This window comes from Pteropus medius, unplaced genomic scaffold (genome assembly GCF_902729225.1).
Source record: "Pteropus medius unplaced genomic scaffold, Ma_sr-lr_union100, whole genome shotgun sequence".
In the NCBI taxonomy this organism is placed as follows: Eukaryota; Metazoa; Chordata; class Mammalia; order Chiroptera; family Pteropodidae; genus Pteropus; species Pteropus medius.
Window position 1 is genome coordinate 415,566 of NW_024353908.1, and position 21,678 is coordinate 437,243.

The window sequence follows — 21,678 nt, forward strand, 5'->3', positions numbered from 1 at the left end:
CTGAATTATATTAGGGCTGTGATGGGTAGTTTCAAAGGTGTTCCTAGGTGGTTTGCACATGAGGTCATTTTAATTAACATGGCTGTTATATAATTCCCTGCCTACTGCTCATGTAGTTACCTAGAATTCAGTCTATTATAATTAGAATCATGAACTTTCCAGGCATAGGCATGATATTATAATGAGACTGGGGTTATGGGCAGGTTAAGATAGTACTTTTTGAGTATTTGTGGCTGGTTAAGCCACCAGCTTTCAGGGCCTTTGTACTCTAGGATTTGGGTTACTTTATAACCCTAATGGGATGGTGCTACTGGGAAGTCCTTAAGGAAGGTCTTCAAGGGAGGTTGCTATGTTTACAGAGCTATCTTTGCTGCCATTGCTCATGTCTGTCTAACTCCCTAATACTTGTACTGCATAAACCTATTCAAGTGCCTTGACCTACATTAGATCACTTAGTCTTCACACAGAATTTATGAGGTAGACTGTTATCACACACATTTGGCAAGTGAGGAAATTAAGGTACAGGGAGGGACATTTCATAAGAAAAACGGTTAAGTGCAGGAATGTCGCCCTAAGAGAATCGGGCAGCCAAGGCATGGCAGATGGGGATGGGGACAGAAGCTGGGCAGGTCTCTGAGGAACCTCTGAGCATTCTCCTGGGGCACTCTGGGAGGAGTAATTGTGTCCTGGAAACTGTTTTAAAATTTTTTCTTTAAGTGATGGCAGGAATTCCCTATTGAGTTCCTTCTAATTACCTTATAATTACAGTAGCACTTTTTGAGCTCAAACTCCATTCAACCACAATGCCTGGACTGAAAAGAATAGCTGATTGGATGCTAGGAGCCCAGATTTGATTTTCTGACCATTTTAACTACCTCTGCCTGGAGCATCTCTTCTTTCCCAGCAGTTACTCCACTTTACTTCTCCCTCTCCCCCAGACACCTAAAGGCTCACTGACCAGGTAATTGATACTTTAGCCAGACGACCACCCAGAACTTTCTTCTCAAGATTGAAAACAAGCTCCATCTCTCTGTCTCTGCATCTTCTTCCTACACTTATCCCTTAAGGACATCCAAGGACACAATACTCATGTCACAACCTACCCTGAATTACCTGGTTCCTAGGCCCTAGGTACACTCCTAAACTTTCCCTCTCCTGGGCCTCAGGTACTTTCTAGGCAGGATGAGAAATTTCTCACCCTTTGTATTTTCTCCCAGGCCAAGGAATTTTGAGGTGTTGGGGAGGAAGGTTAGGAAGTGTACAGAGGCACTTCCTGTCCTAGGATAAAAGTAGGTTCCATACTCTGTGGAGTTTTGCCCCAGCCAAGCCACATAGGACAAGTGGCTCCAAAAGAAGTGGCCTCATTTTGTTTTTCTGAACTTTACCACTTCAGCATGTTTCTACCTGGGATCATTAGGTTTGACTACTTGTTGAGTCTCTTTTGACTTCCTCCCCATTATCCACTGACTGCCCTCACATAAATACCCCAGACATAGGTCTCATATTTTCAGCCAGTTCTGGGCTCTCTGTGAATGTCTACTGCTGATAACCTGATTAAAGAGATAAATTGGCCAAGTCCCAACACTCTCTGACTTCAGGATTATGTTGTAGAATTGGTGTGTGGCCTCAGGAAACTGACAATGCCTGCTTGAACATCAGAGAACACTGTCCCCAATTTCCCACCTCCAGGCTAACAATCTCTAAGTAAAAAGAACGGAATTATAGCTGACAATGCTGCAAGAGACAAATTCCCTCTGAGGGTTTCAGTAAACCCTCTAGCTAACTAGGCCATATTCTGAATACAAGTTATCACTAGAAGAATTTTAAGCCTGGGGTATACCTAGGGTAACCATAACAAGAAACTGCAAACTAAGCCCAATTCCTGACCAGATAAACACCAAGTACTGGACAAAAGTCGTATCACAAGAAAAGGCCAACTCATCAAGCATTAAAACAAAATCTACTCAGTACGTGCTATCCTAAATGACATGTCAAGATCCCTGTGATGCTGTATCATATTGCACCTTATCAGTTGGTACTCAGTTGCACTTCATCCCATTACTGACAATGATCACTTCAATCACTTGATTATGGTAGGGGCTGCTAAGGTCTGCTGTAAGTTACTCTTTCACTCTTTAAAATTAAAAAAAAAAAAATGTGAGAAAGTAAATTGAGACTATATGACTATATGTATCTTTGTCTTCATCAAGCTTTTAATTTATGCATTTATTTCTAAGTATATCTGTATGGACATATGGTGTCCTATTTTATTCAATAGGTAATTGATCTCTTCCTATCAATATTTTGCTCCTCGAATTTCCTTAATTTTGTTGGTGGGTGCCCTTTCAATTTGGTTCCTCATGCTTTGACATGCTACAATCCTTCCTTGAGCAACTCCTTGGCTTTTCTGTAAGTCATTTGAGGCTCATCTTGTACTTGTCCATGGCTCAACTCTGGGTATAACCATTTCTCAAAGAGCCCAGTTCAAATGGAGAATGGTATTTAAATCCAGGATCTAGGACTTGATGGGCAGAATGATGTCCGGGGATGTGACGCTTTTCTTTTGTTCTCCTAAGGGTAAGAAAAGACAGGCAAAGGAAACCCCTGTTCTGAATGATTCCATGACACCACATCTCTATATGTCACATCATCCTGAGGGAAAGAATCTCAGAAGTGGTAAGGTCTCTATTGAAAGGCAGGCATAGGAAAATGGAGGCAAGGCATCAAGTATCTTTATCGAATTATCTTTTTGTTCCACATCCTTTGGTCCTTTTAAACACCTGTAATTAGAGTACTGAATTGATCAATCTCTGTTGGTAAGAGAAATGAACTAGACTGTGGGAATATCGTGGAAGTTAGGCCACAGAAACCAATCTATTAAGGCTTTAACAATGTCTTCCATTGTGTAGGCATGTAATAATTGCTTTGTAAAAATCACAAGTATTTTAATGAATTTTTCTGATATAAGATAAATTCATTTACCTAGAGAATTTAGTCTGTTCCTTGTGCAAATAAGTTTTCTTACCTTTATTATTCTCTTGGCTCCATCTGATTTCCACTTCTGGCATTTTTGCTGTGCATAAATTGATTTATCTGTTCCTCTGGAATCACTTTTCTTTTTATACTTTGTGTTTATCTGATTTCTGGGAAAATTTCTAAAATCTCTTTTACTTTATTGTGCTATTTTATGCAATTTACTCTTCCAATGTCCCCATTATACTTTAAAATGTGGTCATCATATTTTTCAACTTTCTTAAAATTTTACCTCATCAGAATGTTTCTTTTTCTCTGCTGCCTGTTCCAGAAGTAGGCAACATTTCTTTAAATCTCACTGAGATTACAAATAAAGACACTTATTGTAATGCCTTATATTTAAATTTCTAATTTTTCATGTGAGATGAATTTTCTTTTTATAAATGTTGTTTTTCTAGTATTTGAATTAAAATGATAGTGTATAGGTTTCTGCATAAATCTTCCCTGCATAGTTGAAGGAGAAACGAACTGTTCAAATCAGTTGTAGTTTTACTTTGCTTAACCAGAGATCCTGAAATCTATGCAAAGGAGAGAGAAGAGGGTAAGGGGAAGAAAAGGAGGGGTAGGGGAAGAGGGAGAATTAAAGCTAGATGTATCTGTCATGGAGATAATATTAGTACATCTGGAAAGTCCTCCCTTTCTCTGACTGGCATAACTAATTCTGCCAAGATCCAGCCATGCAAGTATCTCACTTTACCTGGCATGTTGTCTGTATCAACTGTAAACTGAACGCGAGTGCCATGGTTACTTCTCATCATTGGAATCTAGGATCTAATGAATCATTTGACTAATGAAAACTGGCCTAGACTTTGTTTTTCCTGTAGCTCCCCTGGCATCCTAATGTTCTCGACAATAGGAGCTAGTGGTGTTGGTGGAATTGGCTGCAGATAAAAGAGAGTCTCTCCCCTAAGCCCTTATGTCCTAAACACATTTTTCCTTTGCATGAGTTAAATTATGGGTTGGATAAATCCTCTCATTCAATCCAAAGATTCAAATTTCCCTACAAAACAGAGTATAAAGTTTCCTTTAAGTTTTTGACAGGTAGAAATTCTAGTTTGTAACACTGGTATAGATGCTCTTTTGAAAAGGAAGAGGGGGAAGTAAGTGTTTAAAATTCAGAACACCATATGAATTAATTGTTCACAGTTTAAAACAAAAATATACAAGGAAATACATTAATTTTTTTTATTTCAGTTATTTGATTGTTGGTATAAACAATCTACTAGCCCATTACTGAAGTTTATACTCTGATAGAATATATATATTCTATTTAATTAATACCTGAATTATCTCATAACCACCATGTTCTGTGAATAATATAATACAGACACTAAGCATAAGATGTGTGCATAATTACTTGAAAAATTATAACAATACTCTAGTTTTAGAGAGAGCCTTTAAATGTGTCCTTCTTTGGGACAGAATCATGTCTTTTCCCACTGAAATCTATCAAAAATTGATCTTGCCATTATGAAAATCTTATTTATAATAGCAGAATAGCTTATAGAAGAAGTTAAATATAGTTAATTTTCTGAATAAAAAACATTTTACTTTTCTTGATAATATGAATATTATATTGATTTTTAAACTTTTTTGAATACACACTTTGCAAAAAACATTAGTTGTTACCTATGAAATAAACTGAAAATAGATTTATTAAAATAATGTATAATTTCATATTAAAATCATTTTAATCAATTTTGCTATAAAAGTTGAAAATACAAGATGACAGTTCAAAGCAATTTATCAAAAAAGTTTCTTGTTTAAATGTAAAAATTCCTATGTCCTGCCTCTGTAATACAAAATGAAAAATGAAATGTATAAAATGAAAGAAAATGTACAAAAACATTTATAAGTCAGTGATATAGAAAAGAAACTATAATTTTAAAAGTGAAATCATATACTTGGACCTTCAGGCATCACAGTGTAATTCACTCATGCTATAATTCATTTTGATAAAGAAAAAGAAACCCACTGAGTTTTACTTTTACATAGTAATGATCAATATACAAACTTCGCATTCTCTGAGGAGACTTTTATTAATTTACTGCCACACTCCTGTTCTCTGTTCTTTGCCTCCACTCGTTTCAAAAAACATGAAGTCCTAAATAAAAACAAAACACAGAAATGAGTTTTCAGCAACACATATTAATTTTCAGATGCATTAATGCTAAGAGATATGATGAAACACAATAACATATCTGCTAAACAAGAAAATTTAACTAATAAGCAGATCTGGGAAAAGTCGATACGCTTCAACATTCATTTTAATATCAATTAAATCCTGTAATTCTATTTACTTACTTATACATGCATGAATTAAATTAGTTCTCTGGTAATTTCTCTAAATTCCACTTTTCTTCATGTCTCTCAGAATGTTCCTCTTTCAATCTTTCTTCCTCAAATTATTTTTACTTCTTCTTTAGTAATATAACTTTTCTTATGACTGGAGTTCCACGTACAACTTCTACATATTTCAGGGGAATGATAGCCTTTTTAGAGTTAGAATGCCTCTTAGAATTTTTTGGCCCAGTTTTATGATTTCTCTTCCAAACATGTCCACTGTGTTCCCCAGCTTGTTTCACTCCATCATTTTCTAACTAGACACTCTCCTCCATGACTTATGTCAAATCCTATGGATTTTATCTCACATATCTATCATTTTCCTTTATCCCTTCAACAAAAATAATGTAATCATTATTTATAATTACTTGCAATTGCACTCTTATAATTTTACCTCTTCAATTCATTTCTCACACAGTCACTAGGATTTATCTTTCTAAACTTTGGATTGATAACTCTCTTATTTAGACCTAGTTTAAAACTAACCAGTTAACTGAACAACTTTCAGTATCTTCCCAATGTCTATAAGAAGTTACCCAATCCTCAAGTTGCCTAATTCCACACTCTTTTTCCTAATAACTCCCCTACCAATCCCATGTCCCATTTATCGAGACATCCCAGACTGTCCTCTCTTCCCTATACACACTATATCTTTGGTTATGGTGTGTAAACCTTTGGTTAAACACTTTCCTAAGGTTAAGGTTAAATTTCACTTTTTATGTGAGATAAACACTTATTGAAAACACAACTTTTAAATAGAATTGTGGTTATATTTAAAAATGTATATAGAAAATATTGAGCCTATCCTAAATTAGGTAGAATAGCATAATAAATTCCAAATAGCCAGTCACCTAGATTTAATAATTATTAATATGGCCAATCTTGGTTCATCAATTGCTTCATCCCCTAGATTCTCCTGCCCTCACATCTTTTATTTAAAAGCAAATATGTGATATCAAATCATTTTATATTAAAATATTTTAGTATGTGACCCTAAAAAATATGGATTCTTATTTTGTTTTTACATAATCATATCATCATCATCATATCTTTAAAAAAAAACAATAAGTCATAAATCATCAAATAGCTAATCGATGTTTAAATTTCTATAAACAGCTGTAAATGTCTTTTTGTTGTTGTTAATCCTTTATTACAAGTCACCCTCGTATAGAAGCATATGTGGACTTTGGTGAAAAAACTGTAAATGACTTTTTATATTGGTTTGTTCAATTCAGTATAGTCTACCAACTGCATTAAGTTGATGTCTTTTAAAACTCTCTCTCATTTTGATTTTACCTTATTTTTCTGACATTTTATTTGTTGAAGATTCTGGATCCTTTTTGTTGCATATACCCTCATCTTTTAGTTTTTTTTCTGACTGCTCCTCAAATGAATGTTTAAAATACTAATCTTAGTGGTTCTAAACAGCTTGAAAGCTTGGTCCCATTTCCAGGGGTTTTAATTTCTATTTGGGTGTAATCTTGATACAAGGAATTTGAGAAGCTAGTCAGGTGTTTCAACTGTGCATCTAAGGCTGAGAACCATTGCTCTGTCCCAGGAGTCCTTGACTTTGACTGCACACTGAATCACCATGGGAGCCATACAACTTCTGATTCCCAGCTTGTGATTTAGTTCAGCTGGGGTATGATTTGGTACTTGGCGTTTCTGAAAGCTCCCTAAGTGATTTAATGGATGATAAGTTCAGAATCACTGCTCTATCCAGTGTGTTTTCTCTCAAGTGGCAGTTCCATCTGAAGGCTTATTTGGATATGTACACTTATTGCAGTTTACATTCCTGTATCAGAGGATATAATTTATAATGAATCAAGAGGAAATCTGTGTTTCACTGAGCCTTATTCTATGTAAGGCCATATTTGAAGTCTTCTAAGTACCTATTTCAATTTTTAAATAAAATCCTCAAAGACCAGGCCCTCTATTTGACACACAAAGTCCTTCTATTGCCATGTGAAAATGAGCAGAAGTTCCAGAGAAAATAGTCACTTGTGAATCAGGAGTATCAGAAGAAAATAGAATTTCAGAACTAAGATTAAATGGGACCCCTTTAAATAAAAGCTATACACTTAAAAAGGTCATTTAAAAATGTACAACTTACTGAATCATTTCAGAATGATACTAGAGAAACCATCTATACCCAAGATTAACAAGAATTGACTTACAATGAGGAAACATGCACCAAGCATCACAGCTTTCATTTTCACATCAAGGTCTATAGGGAACTGTATCCCAAAGTTATCGGCATCTGTAAATGCCTCTCTCACAAAACCAGTCCACTGCTTCGAAATCTTGCCAACTACATTTTCTTCATCAATAGATTTAATCTAAATCGGAAAAAAAATGACAGTCATAAAGAATTCTAGAAAATAATAAAACTACTCCCAAAGTAAGAATAAAATGAAACAAATACACTATCAAAATTATGTGCAATATGTAACTATGAACATTATATCACTCATTAGATTTATATAAATTTATATATATATTTACAGATAAATGCCAAAAAATTTTTCTTTGCTACAGAGAACTTATATGAAAGTAATTTTGCTGAAATATTTAACATTTTCTATTTAACATTAAGACAGACATTTTCTATTTTACATTAAGACAACTGAATTCAATTGTTCCAAACAAAATTTTGGTATGTAAAGATATGAATATGAAATATTTCTTTGATGAAATTCTAGAAACCATCAGGAGGGTAGTAAACTAAACCCCCAAGTGACATCTGCTTTAAGAGAAGCACAAAGAATTTACATAGGCTGAGTGTTTAAATGCAATGGGAGGGCCATCACCACCCAGTGTCAGTAGGAAAACATGAAGTACTAAGAGCCTGGGAAAGAAGACTGGCAGTTTTGAGTGAAGGAAAGTATCTAGTGAGTAACTTGATGGGATGCCACAGGTCAAGGTTTGGGCTAAGACTGGACAACAGGAGGGTGGGGGAACAACAAAAGAGGAAGAGAGGTGTTTGAAAAAAAGAGCCCCAAACTAAAATTTTCCTGATTTTAGAATTCTGCATAAGGAAAGTCATAAAAATTGAACAGATCATAATAGGACAAATGTACCTCACCAGGTGGGTATGTGGGCGTGAATGTAGCCACATCCCCATGGTGTGTGCATGTACAGCTGCATCAGCCCAGGAAGAGATGTGTCCTTTTCAAATGTACACAAGGTAGCACATGTGCTAGCAATACTCTTTAAAGCCCTAGCTCAGGTTGGAAGCAGCTAAATAAATGTGGGGAAACTAAAATCAGTTTACCCATTTTATTTGGGTGCGCGTGGTTCTTAACAAATTCAAAATAAACTCTTAAGATGAAAACTGTGATAGTATGGATGACTGTTCATCAATATTCATTTACTGAACCTCCCTGCTGTAGGCGCAGTATATGTCCCTGAGCATGGATAATTAGGCTTGGCCATGTGACTTGTTTGACCAATGGAATGTTGATGTGAGGTGAACACAGACCTAAAACATGGCTGACTGTTTGGCATGCTCTTGGTGTCCAGCAATCAGCTACGAGAATAGTATGATCCAGTTAGTTGCTCTTGCTATAGCTCCAAAATGAGCATACCGAGAGCAGGCCTGTGGCCAACTTATAGCCTAAATCAGAGCCATCTAGCTGAGCCTAGGTATACCCACCGAGACAGAGTTGACCAATGGACCTATAGCATGAGAATAAATACCTGTTGTTGTAACCTACTGAGCTATAGGGATATATATATATATATATATATTTGTATTCTTCCAGTTTCCCACAATAATGTTATATAACATATAAAACATTATTATATAATGTTTTATATGTTATATAACATTATTATATAACATTATTATATATGTTATATAACATTATTGTGGGAAACTGGAAGAATACAAATATATATATAACATATATAACATACATAACATTATTATATATGTTATATAACATTATTGTGGGAAACTGGAAGAATACAAATATATATATAACATATATAACATACATAACATTATTATATATGTTATATAACATTATTGTGGGAAACTGGAAGAATACAAATTCTCTCTTCTGATACTTTAATGTTTTATCTGCTAATAGCTGTCATCTAAGCATTTGTAGCTAATAATAAAACCTTACATTTTATTTTTTAATTTAGTTATTTTTAATTTTTTTTGAAATATACAAAATTTACAAAAGTTACGAAAGTTAACTTATCAGCTCCCATAATCCTACCACTAGACATAAAAGATAATAGCATTCCCCTTTTTTGACTCCTACAGCAAGAAATCTAAACATTCAACAAAATTAATGTGAGAAATAGAATATATAACTTTTTATAGGAAAGTTCAGAAATGTGAACATAATCTTCAGCTGAAAAGTCAACAAGACTAGATAATTTTTATCTATTGTCTAGATAATATTTTAAAAATAGAAAATTTATGCAATGAAATGATTTCGACTTTTGGAAGAAATAAACTGTTATATTAGTATTAAATTTAAATTTAACTTATTTTTAAAAATAATTGATAAAGGTATTCAAAAGCATCTATAGGCACACAGAAACTAGATAAGTATCAAAAGAATATACTATAAAAAATTGTAAAATACTAGAGAATTATATAATTAAAAACATAGGAGTGTATCCATAGATGCTAAAAATGTATTGTATTTATTTGCTAATCAGCATTTATGTGACATCTAGTATATGCATGCATGGCATATACATTCTTTACAAATATTAGGTAATTTTTCCACATATCTTTATAAAGTATGTACTACAATTACACAGAGTTTTCACAAGAAAAAACTGAAGCAAAGAGAGGTTAAGTAATCAGTCTCATATCACACAGATAAGAAGTTGTTGGGATGGATTTCAAATCCACGTTCTGTGTTCCAGAGTCTGTACTCGTGACCATTATGGTACTCAGACTTTTAGAAAGTTAGGGATCAATTCTTAATAAAAATCTAGGCTAGGGTTCAGCAAACAATGGCTAATGCGCTAAATTTAGTCAATGTTTATAAACATTTTATTAGGATACAGTTACACCCAGTATTTATGTATTGTTTTGACTTTATGTACAATGGCTGAGTTGAATAGTTGCAACATTAATTCTATATGTTTTCTGTCTTGTCTTTCACACACACAAAAAGTTAATTTTGCTGATACCAGCTCTAGGAAAAATAGGAATATAAAATACTATGAAAAATAGCAAGCAATATATTTCTAAATTATGAAACATTTGCTATTTCAGTTAAAATCATAAACTTGGTAGGTATTCCCACAACTGGCATTATTATTCGGCATTGCTGTAGAAGTTGGCTGGAAAAGAAAATGAGCTAATTGGTTAATAAATATTAGAAGAGCTAAAATGATTTTGTTTGCTCTGTGATTTTATAGCTAGGAAACCAAGAAATATGGCAAAAAGACTTCTAAATTTAATACTTAAATCCAGTCAAATGACTGCATAAAAGGGAATAAAAAATGAATAACTTTTCTCTACAGTAACAATAAGTACCTAAAAATATAAATAATGTTCCTTAATAGAGATAATGCCTATAAATTAGCAATAGATTAATAAAAATTAGAGGATTATTATATGAAAAAACTATAAATCCTTCTCAAGATTACAAAATTAGGTAGGAATAAATAAAAAGATCACATTTCTGAGATGAGACAGGTCTAGCATCATAACTATGTTAATTAAAAAATTACAAACAAATGTAATATAATGTGAATTGGATTCTAACATTAGAAAAATTGAATGAAATGGACTTAATGTGTATAGGAAAGGAAATAGCTAATAATAACAAGAAAATACAATGAAGAAGATTAAGCGACTGCTTAGCTATGACCTGATATAGGGTATATCATTAAATCATCATAGTTAAATCATAAGGCAGTGCTGTAGGAACAAATAGATCAGTGCACTAGAGGAGAGAATCTAAAAATAGATCCCATTACTTATGGGAATTTAATGTATGGTATTTTATTTTAGCAAGGAATTAATAGTGTACTTAATAAACTGTGAAGACACAGTTATATAGATATTTGAATTAAAAAAAAAGTGTGATTCAATTTGCAGAAATAGAATTCCAAGTAAGTTAGAAATTTAATGTAAAAGAGAAAAAAAATAGATAAAATGTAAGACTGGAGGGAACTTCATTATTAAGGCAGGAAAACACAAAGCTATTAAAATAGATATATTTGACTACATGAGATCTAAATTTTCTATGTGATATCTTTATATCTCATAAACAAGGTCCAGAAAAAAATAGCTGTGGAAAATATTTTCAAATCAAAAGACAGATGCAGAGTTGACATCTTCAACACACAAATTAAATACATAAATTGACAAAGGAAGAGTAAACCATCTAATAGAAAAAACAGGCAATGTACATGGATAGATAATTCAAAAAGAACAAATACAAGTAGCCAGTAAACCTAAAATGATGCTCAAAATCCTTAATGGTAAGGGAATTAGATATTAGAAGTAACCTTCCCCCCTACACATTGCTGATTTTAAATTTCCTTTTTTAGTTTGATGTTTGTAATTTATCTGAGCTGTATCTAGATGTCGTTTCTCTTTCTTACCCAGAACTCCCTGTGCTTTCTGAATCTGAGGATACATAGCATCAAGTTGGCAAGATTTTTAGTCATTTATCTACTTGAATATTATCTCAACACATTCTCTGTATTGTCCTTTTCTGTAGCTCCTCTTTGGCATATGCAAGAGTAGTTTACTCTAGCTTCCTGTCCCTTCAATTATTTTGTCCCTTCCAATTTGTATCTCCCCTGTATATTTTCCTCATATAAATCATCCAGTTAAGCATTTTCTCCTCATCTGTATCTAATTTGCAGCTCATCTTTTCCAATGAAGTTTTCTCAATGACTTTTCTTCATTTCTGGAGGTTCTATTTGGTTTGTTTTCCTGTTCTTTAGTCTCATTCTTCCTGTTATGTTTCTTGTTTTGTCTCTTTAATGTTTACTTAGGTATTTCCTATAGGATCGATTGCAGATTGTAGTATTACATGCAGCTTGTTCCGGGTGGAGTAGCTCTTTGAGCCGTTGGTAATTTTTGAATCTGCTCACGTGAAGATAGGGCTTGTTCTGTAGGAATAGAGGTGCCCTTGGTGATCGATGTCCTAGTGGGTTTTTGCATTTGACTCTGTCATCTGTATCACCACTCAGGATAAATTTCTATGATTTTAGATTGCTAAACCATGGTATGAAACAGTGGTATGAATTCAGACACTAAACTCATCTAGCAGGGTGAACTGGAGTATCAGTTTCATGTAGGCATATTGATTTGCCTGTTTTACCAAGAGTCCTGGAAGGACACAGATTCCCTTATCGTCTCCATGGGATAGAGATTCTACCTATCTTCCTTCTATTCTCCCTTGGAATAATCTTATCATGGCTTTAACTACCATCGGCATGCTACAAACCCCTCAACTTTTCCCTCTACATACTTGAAATCCAATACAATTCAACTACACACTATTAGCTTTCCACAAATCAACTATTTCTCTTCCAAGATTTTTAACTGGGCCAATGGCACTGTATTCATTTAGCATATTAATCCTCAGACATCAGAATAATATCCAAATTTTCTTTTATCCTCAACTGACATCAAATCTGTAAGTAATTCTACTTTGTACACTTATTAAATGTCTCTCGAATTATTTCTTCCTTTAGAATGCTGCCTATCCCTGCTGTTTCTACACCCAGTTGCCGTGCCCACTGACAACCAAATGGAAATCATGTTCCATAATGGTCCCTCATATTGACAATTTCTGCCTTCAAACTTCTCATTATATAGCCTGAAAACATTTCAAGAGACTAGTTTCTCAATTCTCTCAAAAATGTTACTTAGTAGAACCATTCTAAATGCACAGGAGGGAAGTTAATTTATTACATATATGTTCTAAGGTATCCATTCAGAATGGTTGCTGGATGACTTCTAAATTCTTTAGCATTAAATGTAAGGGTTTCACGATCCCGTCTGACTTGCTTCTCCAGTATCTTCACTTATTTTCCATAAATAAAATATAGTATCTAAACTTGTGCTAATATTCCCTAAAAGAACAATTTTCTTTGACTCCTCTGGATCTTTGATAGAAATGATAATCTCTATATATAGAACTATTATTATACATAAACCTATAAAGTCTTTACACTTACATAGTATACATCCCTCACCCCACAATCCATATTCCATTTTAAGAGTGTTCATAAAGCCTCTATTAAATCACATGTGTTTTCTTGGAATGCCTGTCTCGCTCATTAGAATCCTAAGTCAATGACAAAGAAAATTCATTTTCATATGATCAGCATCTAAAAGAGGAACTGAATATCATGTGACTAATTTCCAGGCAGATACTACTATAAAAGAGTGAAGTTGGATAGTGGAAAACCTTAGGAAGTCAAAGGTGATTGGCAGAGTTCCCACATATTATCACAAGGGGGCAGCACTACTCAGGTTCAGACTTTTTTGCCCCATTTATAGAAATGTGGGTCCACTTTACCACATTTTCTGATTTTCCAATAGAGTGAGAAAATCAAGATTAAGTTCTAAAATCACCAGACTTTTAATATTCGCAATTAAATAATGGGAGCTATCAGGCTAGGCCATCTGTTGGAAAACTGCCGTAATGAAATTTCTCCATATCGTAAGTACACAGTTATATTGTGGTTTCTAATGAGCGAATTTAATATAAAGATAAAGGAGAGACCATAGAGAAGCATTATTGGGTAATATGTCTTACACTACCTTCTTTAAAACTCTCTTTGCATAATTGGCCTTTTTGTAGGAACTCAAAGATGTCAAACCTACTAAAGAGTGCTATGAACACTAGCAGCTTGTGTTTCAAACTAAGGAGGGATCCACATGCTTTGGAAGTCAGACTACACTGACAAAGGTTCTACTGAAAATAGATAATATACTGTACTTCCATACAAAAACTACCACATTTAGATGTTAGATGTTTTACTTATATTTATTTGACTACAGGGCTCTACTTTTCTTTTTTTCATTTAGCATAATGAACACTGATGTTCAATGACAGAAATGACCACCGTTTTTGACCAAAATTAAATATATGAGCACATTGTTTCCCTCTTGAGATATCAGGATATACATATATAATTCTTACATTAGGAAAGCAAAATCTATAAAAGATGATCACATCTCTTACCTCAAAATCAATATCTGCACAACAACTGCATACAACACATGGACCAACAATTTTAAGTACATCCTCTCTCCTCTCATTTTGAACAGTAAACTTTGGCAGGCATGGGTGCCAATTCTGAGTAACATACCCTATAGGTACTCCAGGAGGAGCGTGGATTTCTATCTAAAAGGCAAAAGAACACATATAAGTTGTAATGAAAATAATGTCTAATAATAACTCTCATTTACTGAATACTCTGTAAATTTCAGAGACTGTTCTAAGCACCACTTGATTTATAACTTGTCTTCCAGGTTGGTATCATCATCCCTATTTATAGATGAAGTAACCGAGGAGCAGAAAGATTCATTAACCTGTATCAGATTTCATAGATAGAAAGTAGAAGAGATGAGCCACAAACTCGGGCATGCTACACACATAGTCTCAACACATTTAAGCACTGCTCTACCGGCCTTGTACATTTTGAAATTTCTATATTAATAAAAAATGTGTAAATTATTAAGGAACTCTTTTCTCTAACTCCATTAAAAACAGTGGTTTGGATGTATGGACAGAACTCTGATCATTGCCATTTTCAAATATGTGTTGCAGTGATGCTATAATGAAAAGAAAATGGGGCCGGGAAATTTGGCTGTGTTACTTAGCTGGGTGACCCAGACAGTACCTCAGTATGATCACGTGTAAAGGAAGACTTCCAGTGCTACTGTTTAAGATCAATAGATAATGCTTTTTAATGTATTCTTTACCTTTAGACCATATTCCATCAAACTCTCATATTTTGCTCAGATATCCTAATGGATGGATACTACCATACCTAACCAAAATGACATGGAAAACAAAATAATTAAGTATGAATAGCTTCAGTTATATTTTTAAAGCAAGTGCAATATTACACTCCAAATATCTATGTGCTTGTGTCTCTGGATCATGGCCTCCCAGCTACTTATGTGGAATGACTGACCAGGAAGAGCTGGTCTCAGGCCAATAGAGATATAGGCAAAGGTCAACTTTCCTATAAAATCTCTGTATCCTGAGATCTATGTTCTCTATAGGTGGGCTGACAAGTAATATGAAATACACAGCTGGCCATTATGAAACTAAAGGTACTCACAATTAGTATATATTTACCACAAGAGACTCAAATACATTTTTTTTTTTTTTGAATGGAGAACCAAAAAACACAGGAGTTGAGATTTCTCAGAGCAGCTCTCTTTTAGGTTTGCTCCATAACGGGTTGGTCAAATTGTTAGATTAATACATCTCTTTTTTCCCTCATTCTTCTGTATACTTGCTCCAGGAACTGTATTCTTGGATATTGTCTATGATCATTTCAAGTAAGGGACTTGACCAAGTGCTTTATTGTCCCAGCCCTTCTTGAAGATTGAGAAGTCTGGTCTCTGAGCAGATGCACAATCCTACCAGACAAAATTCTCAGGGACATAGGGATAACTTCTCATTGTTTTTCATCTGCTATCCTTCCTCCTATTTATTCTTGAGCATAAACCAATAGCTTGTGGATCAATTTTCCTTAAATCCCATTTGATTATTTGGCTTCAGCAAAAGGGTGAAAATTCTTGTTGAACTATTTTACAATTACCTAGAAAATTGTTCACTGACCTCCTGAAGGCAGCAGGGGCAACAACAGCTGGTACACCTTAGAGGTCTCTCCAGAGTCATGACTTCTCGGCCCATATTATCAAGAATCCTCATGGTAAAAGGTCTGGAAGCTCCACAGCAATTTCGGGTACAACAATCAGTATCCTCTGCTGCAAAGTAAATCCTCTGTCCAAGGCTGTTCTTAATTTCATATTTGTTATTTGTTTCAAAGCCTATTAAGACTAAAAGTATAAAAGAGGATCATTATGTTAAAAGAATATTGAATCTATCCTAAGATACTATAATATACAGTTGTACCATTTTTAGATGATACTTTAAGCAACACAGGGAGAAAAAAGAAATGATTCAGAAAGAGAAAAAAATGGCAAAGAAGAGAGGAGGAGAGGGTATTAACGTATAGAGAAGTTAAGAGTTCCTTTATGAGGTATGGAAAAGAAAACTCATATCTTCCTAATTCCATAGACCCATGTCAGAAAGGGAGACATTCCTGCTGAGGGATGGTCAATGCTACAGATGGTCACAGTCATGCTAGGTGTATGTAAACAGTTTGTCCATGTGCTTGGTATAGTTTTTAGATACTCAGTGAAGACGGGGATAGAGGATGATAGCTATGTTTATGCTCTATGAAATCGTATTTTAAATAAATTGGCCAGAGATTTTGTTTTATACCATCTTCATGGCTTATCTTTGTGCACTGTGTGAAGGAAGGTAATTAAAGTGTTGACTCTCAATGCACACATGTAAAAAGGGAGAGAGTGAAAATGGAAGGTGAATTAGAACATCATATTGGGCCCGGGGCACCCTTGTTTAGAGCAGCCGTACTTGTTCAGAAGTGAGAGATGGGTATTCAACAAAGCATAAAGGTGCTTGGTAACCAAGGCTACAACTCACAGTTTATGTAGACCCCTGGCATCCTAACTGTACTCTACCTTAGAGGGTCTAATGTCTTCATCATTAGAAACAGAGATATGCTAAATACTGACACCCACCTGGTATCTACCAAAGGTCTTTTCATATGAAATCAACCGTTTGAATCTGCTCCTGGCTAAAGCCAGAAGGAGGCAATTTGTGGTCCCACTTGTCCATAGCCTTCATTGACTTGGATAATAAGATGTCATAAGCCACTCGAATAACAAGTGACTAAAAGAAATATATGGAGACAAAAACTGCTCTCTAATATGTGTGTGGATGTACTTTTATTCAGAAAGAAATGTCCTTTACAAGTTCTATCACCATGACCTCCCTTAAATGTCTTTGCTCTGACTCACACAGGCCCTGGACTCTGCTTCCATTAGCACCACCATAGACCTCAACATCTGCCAGTCAAATGTTTTGTGAGAAAAAAATTAAATGGATCCATGAGATGAGATGTATCACCTATGTGTTGCATTAAGCAGCTAAATCTCAAAAATTTTCAGCCTGCTTATCTGTAAATTGAGATAAATGGATTTTTGCATCACTGTTTCCTTATAGTTACTTAAATAATGAAAAACAACCCATGAATTCTATGGCTATGTCTCTATTGTTTATTAAGTATTTAATTGGAAAGGTCTCAGATTCTAAAAATTAACTAATATACATCACTTTATACTACTCAGTGTTAAAATATAGACTAAATTTTAGACAAAAAAAATTAAAGACATACCTTTTAAAAAACTGAAGAATTGATAAGTACTAAATTTGGAACTTAGTATTTCGTGACTAATGCATATATATTTTAAATATATAAAACATAAATCTAAAAACTATGAATAAAGTACTACATCATGTATAGGGTATTTTGGGGGGTATTATAATCTATAAATTTAATCCTCTAAGTATAAAACATCAAAAAAATTTAGAATACAAATTATCCAACATCGAAGTGCTCATTTCCAGAAAAATCTTAGTTTAAACAAACAAAAATGAGAACATTATCAATATCTAACAACATATATTCTAAGTAATCTAAAAACAATAGATAATTGTACATTCTAACCAAATCTATTACCAACTATTATAAATTCTACTAGTAGAAATAAATTTGCAGAGAGGTGAAGAAGGATTTAATTGATATAGTTTAAAAACTAGCAGAGTTTTCATTAACCTCTATATCTAGAAGACAAATACTGGTTTATGAATCTAGTCAGGTTCTCTTTCTTCTGGAAGGAGTTCTGAAACATCTAGTGGCTTCCGAAGTTTTCCTTATATATGAGGCGCACTGGACCCAAGGGGACATATGTTGGAGTCAGGCTCGAATATAAGAGTGTTATTCTAGGAAGCCAGTCTCTAGGCCTGCTGGTTAGTGTCCTCCAGCATCCAAGGTGATAATCCACAGCCCACGGAGTAAAGGATTTACTGGGTTCATCTAAACTCAGGATCGTGATTTTTCTAAACATACACATCCATATTCAAAAAAATGTATTCACTTTGGAAGTATACTAAGGTATCTGTACTACTGCATGTGGCTCTGCGCCGATCTCAAGTTTATCACAAATTGGAGAGAAAACAACTGAAGTGATAGTAAGGTGAAGTGATAGTAAGGTAAACTGATAAATCACTGAAATGATCTCTAGAGAGAAGTGGGGAGTAGAAGTAAGTTTTGATTGGTTTTCTGCTAGTTAGGATCTATATCATGAGGACAGATGCCCAGAATAATAGTATTTTACCACTTGCTTCCTAATTTCAAGAAACAAGCTGCTGATAATTATCATCATTTCATTATCATGATGAGAGACATTTGTAATAACCAGACTTAATCATTCTACATCAGTGAAAGTGTTATATTTGTGGTTGTTGATATGCCTTTTTCTGAAAAAATGTCTTCTCTTTCCAGAAATATAATCAATTTAAAGAATACATACCTTCCAGAAGCTCAACTTGCTGATGAATCAGTATCTGATCTATCTGTTATAGTTAAAAAAAAAATTAAGCTGTAAATTTTATATCACGTTTATTAAGCCAACCAAAATAACATTACAGTTCTTATATATTAAAAATGTATATCATCAATTATCAATATATATCAAAGCGTATCAATATTCAATGAGAGTTTATATTACTTCTAGGTGTAACTAAAGTTAATATAGTTTTAATCAAAAAAATCTACTGAATATGCTCACTATGTGGGCAAGTTCAGGTCATATAAAATTGACTTACACTAGAATCCTTATATAAATTAGAAAAAAAAGTTCCTTCTAGAAAAGACATAAGAAATATTAAGACCTTTTTATACATTTAAAATGTGCTTTTACAAATATAATATTTCCTTTTTAAGTGTAGTTGGCATCATTTGTAATAGGTGATAACTTTCTCTATAGGTTTTGTAAGACATCAAAAAAAAAGTCTATTTAGGGTATTTCTTGGAGAGTTTATGAATTGCTGTAATTTCTCATGGCATATGCTTCCCAAGAAAATTGTGGGAAATTAAATTAGTGAATAGCATGAATGAGAAAGCTAATTCATTTAAAACTGTTGAATTTCATAGGAATATTGGTTTATAGACCAAACACATAGAATTTCATATTCCTACTTTACCTACCAGATTTCTAACACCAAATATAAAACCTCAAATTGCTGAGATAAACTATCATGTACTACATTAAAATTAAGGATTTCTTACTTTATTGGTAGAATTAATAATATTGATTATATTACTTGATTGATTATATTATTGATTATATTATATATATAGTTTATATATATAAACTTTCAAAGAACCAAAGCATCATAAAAATGTAATTTTATTAATTATAATAAAAAGCGAGTTATAGCACATACAAAATATTTTTTTGGCACCACTTAATGAAACTGAACAGTAAATTGAGTTGGATGTTTTTTCTAACTTCTAGAAAATTACTCAGTGTTGGGATTAAAGAGCATGGGATATAGAACCAAGATTCCAGAAGTAAAAAGCCATTCCCACCTCCTTAGTGTTTTAACAGTGAGCAAATTATGTAACTTCTCCATAACATCAGCTTTCTCCTCTATAAAGTAATGATAAGATTAGCACCTATATATCGTAGAGTTTCTAAAAGGATTAAAGGGGTTAACATTTATAATATACTTAGAAACAGAGCCTGGAAGATGGTATGTTTGTTAGAGGCTATTATCATAGATTATATTCAAGATCATAGAAAACACAATTTCCTAAGACATTTGTATTTTACTTTAAAAGTAAACCTGACTTAGAAGAATGAGAGTAATTACTTAGCAAACAAAACTATTTTACCGTTTTAGTCTTTTGTGAATTTGTCATTTGTTAATCACATTAAGTAAAATAGAAGCAGAGTGTTATTATTATTATTATTTTTTAGGATTGTTTTATGTATTTAAATTACTTGACTTAAATATTCCAGCCCTGGTGGACAGTCTGATGGAGGTGGTGGTGCTGGCATCCGTGGTAGTAGTCCTACAGATCCACCTGGCTGATGATACATGGGTTGGTGTTGAACAGGAAAGCCCACTGGGCCAGCATCTGCCTGGGTTCCGGGATAGGCACCCAGTGGGCCAGGGTAGACTGTCTGTGTCCCAGGAAAGGCAGCTGGTGGGCCGTGGTAGCCAGTATGTCCTGGAGGTTCTGAAATATGAACAAGTGAAATAATTTGTAACTGCATTGAAAAATGGAATCACTGGCTCTTTTAGGATTACTCCATTTATCCGCAAACTGAAATTTCAGTTTAGAATTCCTGTTTCTATGAACCTTAAAGTTTATTTTTATTTTTCAGAAAAATTTTTCAATGAAATATCTGTGGTTTCCTGTACAGTTCCATTGAATGGTTTAGAACTGAATACAGTTGGCCTAAGCCTTACTCTTATTATTCGAAAATCATCTGAAAATATGCTTGAAACCTAAGAATGGAAAAGAAAATCAACAATGATCTAGAGTCATTTACATAAACGTTATGGAACGTCTTCATGGAAAAGAGAGATGACATTGAATAGAAGGCCCAAAATAAAGGTTTTCAGCCAGAAGTTTTAGAACCAAGATCTCTATTAAAAAAAGAAAAAAGAAAAAAAGGTAATTCTGGAATTCCAACAAATGGTATCTCTGGTATGTATAGCTGGGGATGGTTTTGGTTTTGTTCCCTCAAGGCATATTTGGCAAGGTCTGAAAATGTGTTTGGCTGTCGCAACTAGAGAGAAGGATGATACTGACATCTGGTGGATAAAGGTCAGGAATGCTAGTAAATATCCTAAGATGTCCAGGGAAGCATCCTAAAGAAAAGGAATTACTCATCTCAAAATATTATAGTGCTGTTTTTGAGAAACCGTGATATAGAGGTAAAGGCATGTCATTTCTTCCAGTACTGTTCAGGTAATTTCTTGGCTTCACAATTTCCCTGGAGTTTTAATCCATGGTGTATTCCAATTCTAAAAGCCTCTACATGGAAACAACAACAACAACAACAACAACAACAAAAACACTAGAAGAAAACAAGACAAAACAAAATAATCCATTATGATATTTAGGTGACAAATCTAAATTTCAAATTTTAGGACCTTCAGCTCTCTGGAA

At 33.9% G+C, this 21,678-nt stretch overlaps 1 protein-coding gene across 6 annotated transcripts in view; it reads right to left on the minus strand.

Annotated features, from left to right (window-relative positions):
• Window positions 1-4,204: 4,204 nt before the first annotated feature.
• LOC120593713 (phospholipid scramblase 1-like) overlaps window positions 4,205-21,678 on the minus strand; it is a 28,355-nt gene continuing 10,881 nt past the window's right edge. For 5 of the 6 annotated variants that reach the window (XM_039851584.1, XM_039851587.1, XM_039851586.1 and 2 more), the window contains 6 exons: window positions 20,501-20,739; window positions 19,025-19,067; window positions 16,182-16,402; window positions 14,568-14,729; window positions 7,554-7,715; window positions 4,205-5,137 (listed from right to left, as the gene is read on the minus strand). In XM_039851584.1, the coding sequence (XP_039707518.1) occupies window positions 5,078-5,137; window positions 7,554-7,715; window positions 14,568-14,729; window positions 16,182-16,402; window positions 19,025-19,067; window positions 20,501-20,739 (887 nt within the window). In that variant the 3' untranslated portion in view covers window positions 4,205-5,077. The remainder of the gene's footprint in view (window positions 5,138-7,553; window positions 7,716-14,567; window positions 14,730-16,181; window positions 16,403-19,024; window positions 19,068-20,500; window positions 20,740-21,678) is intronic. The other variant, XM_039851588.1, reaches the window with a different exon arrangement.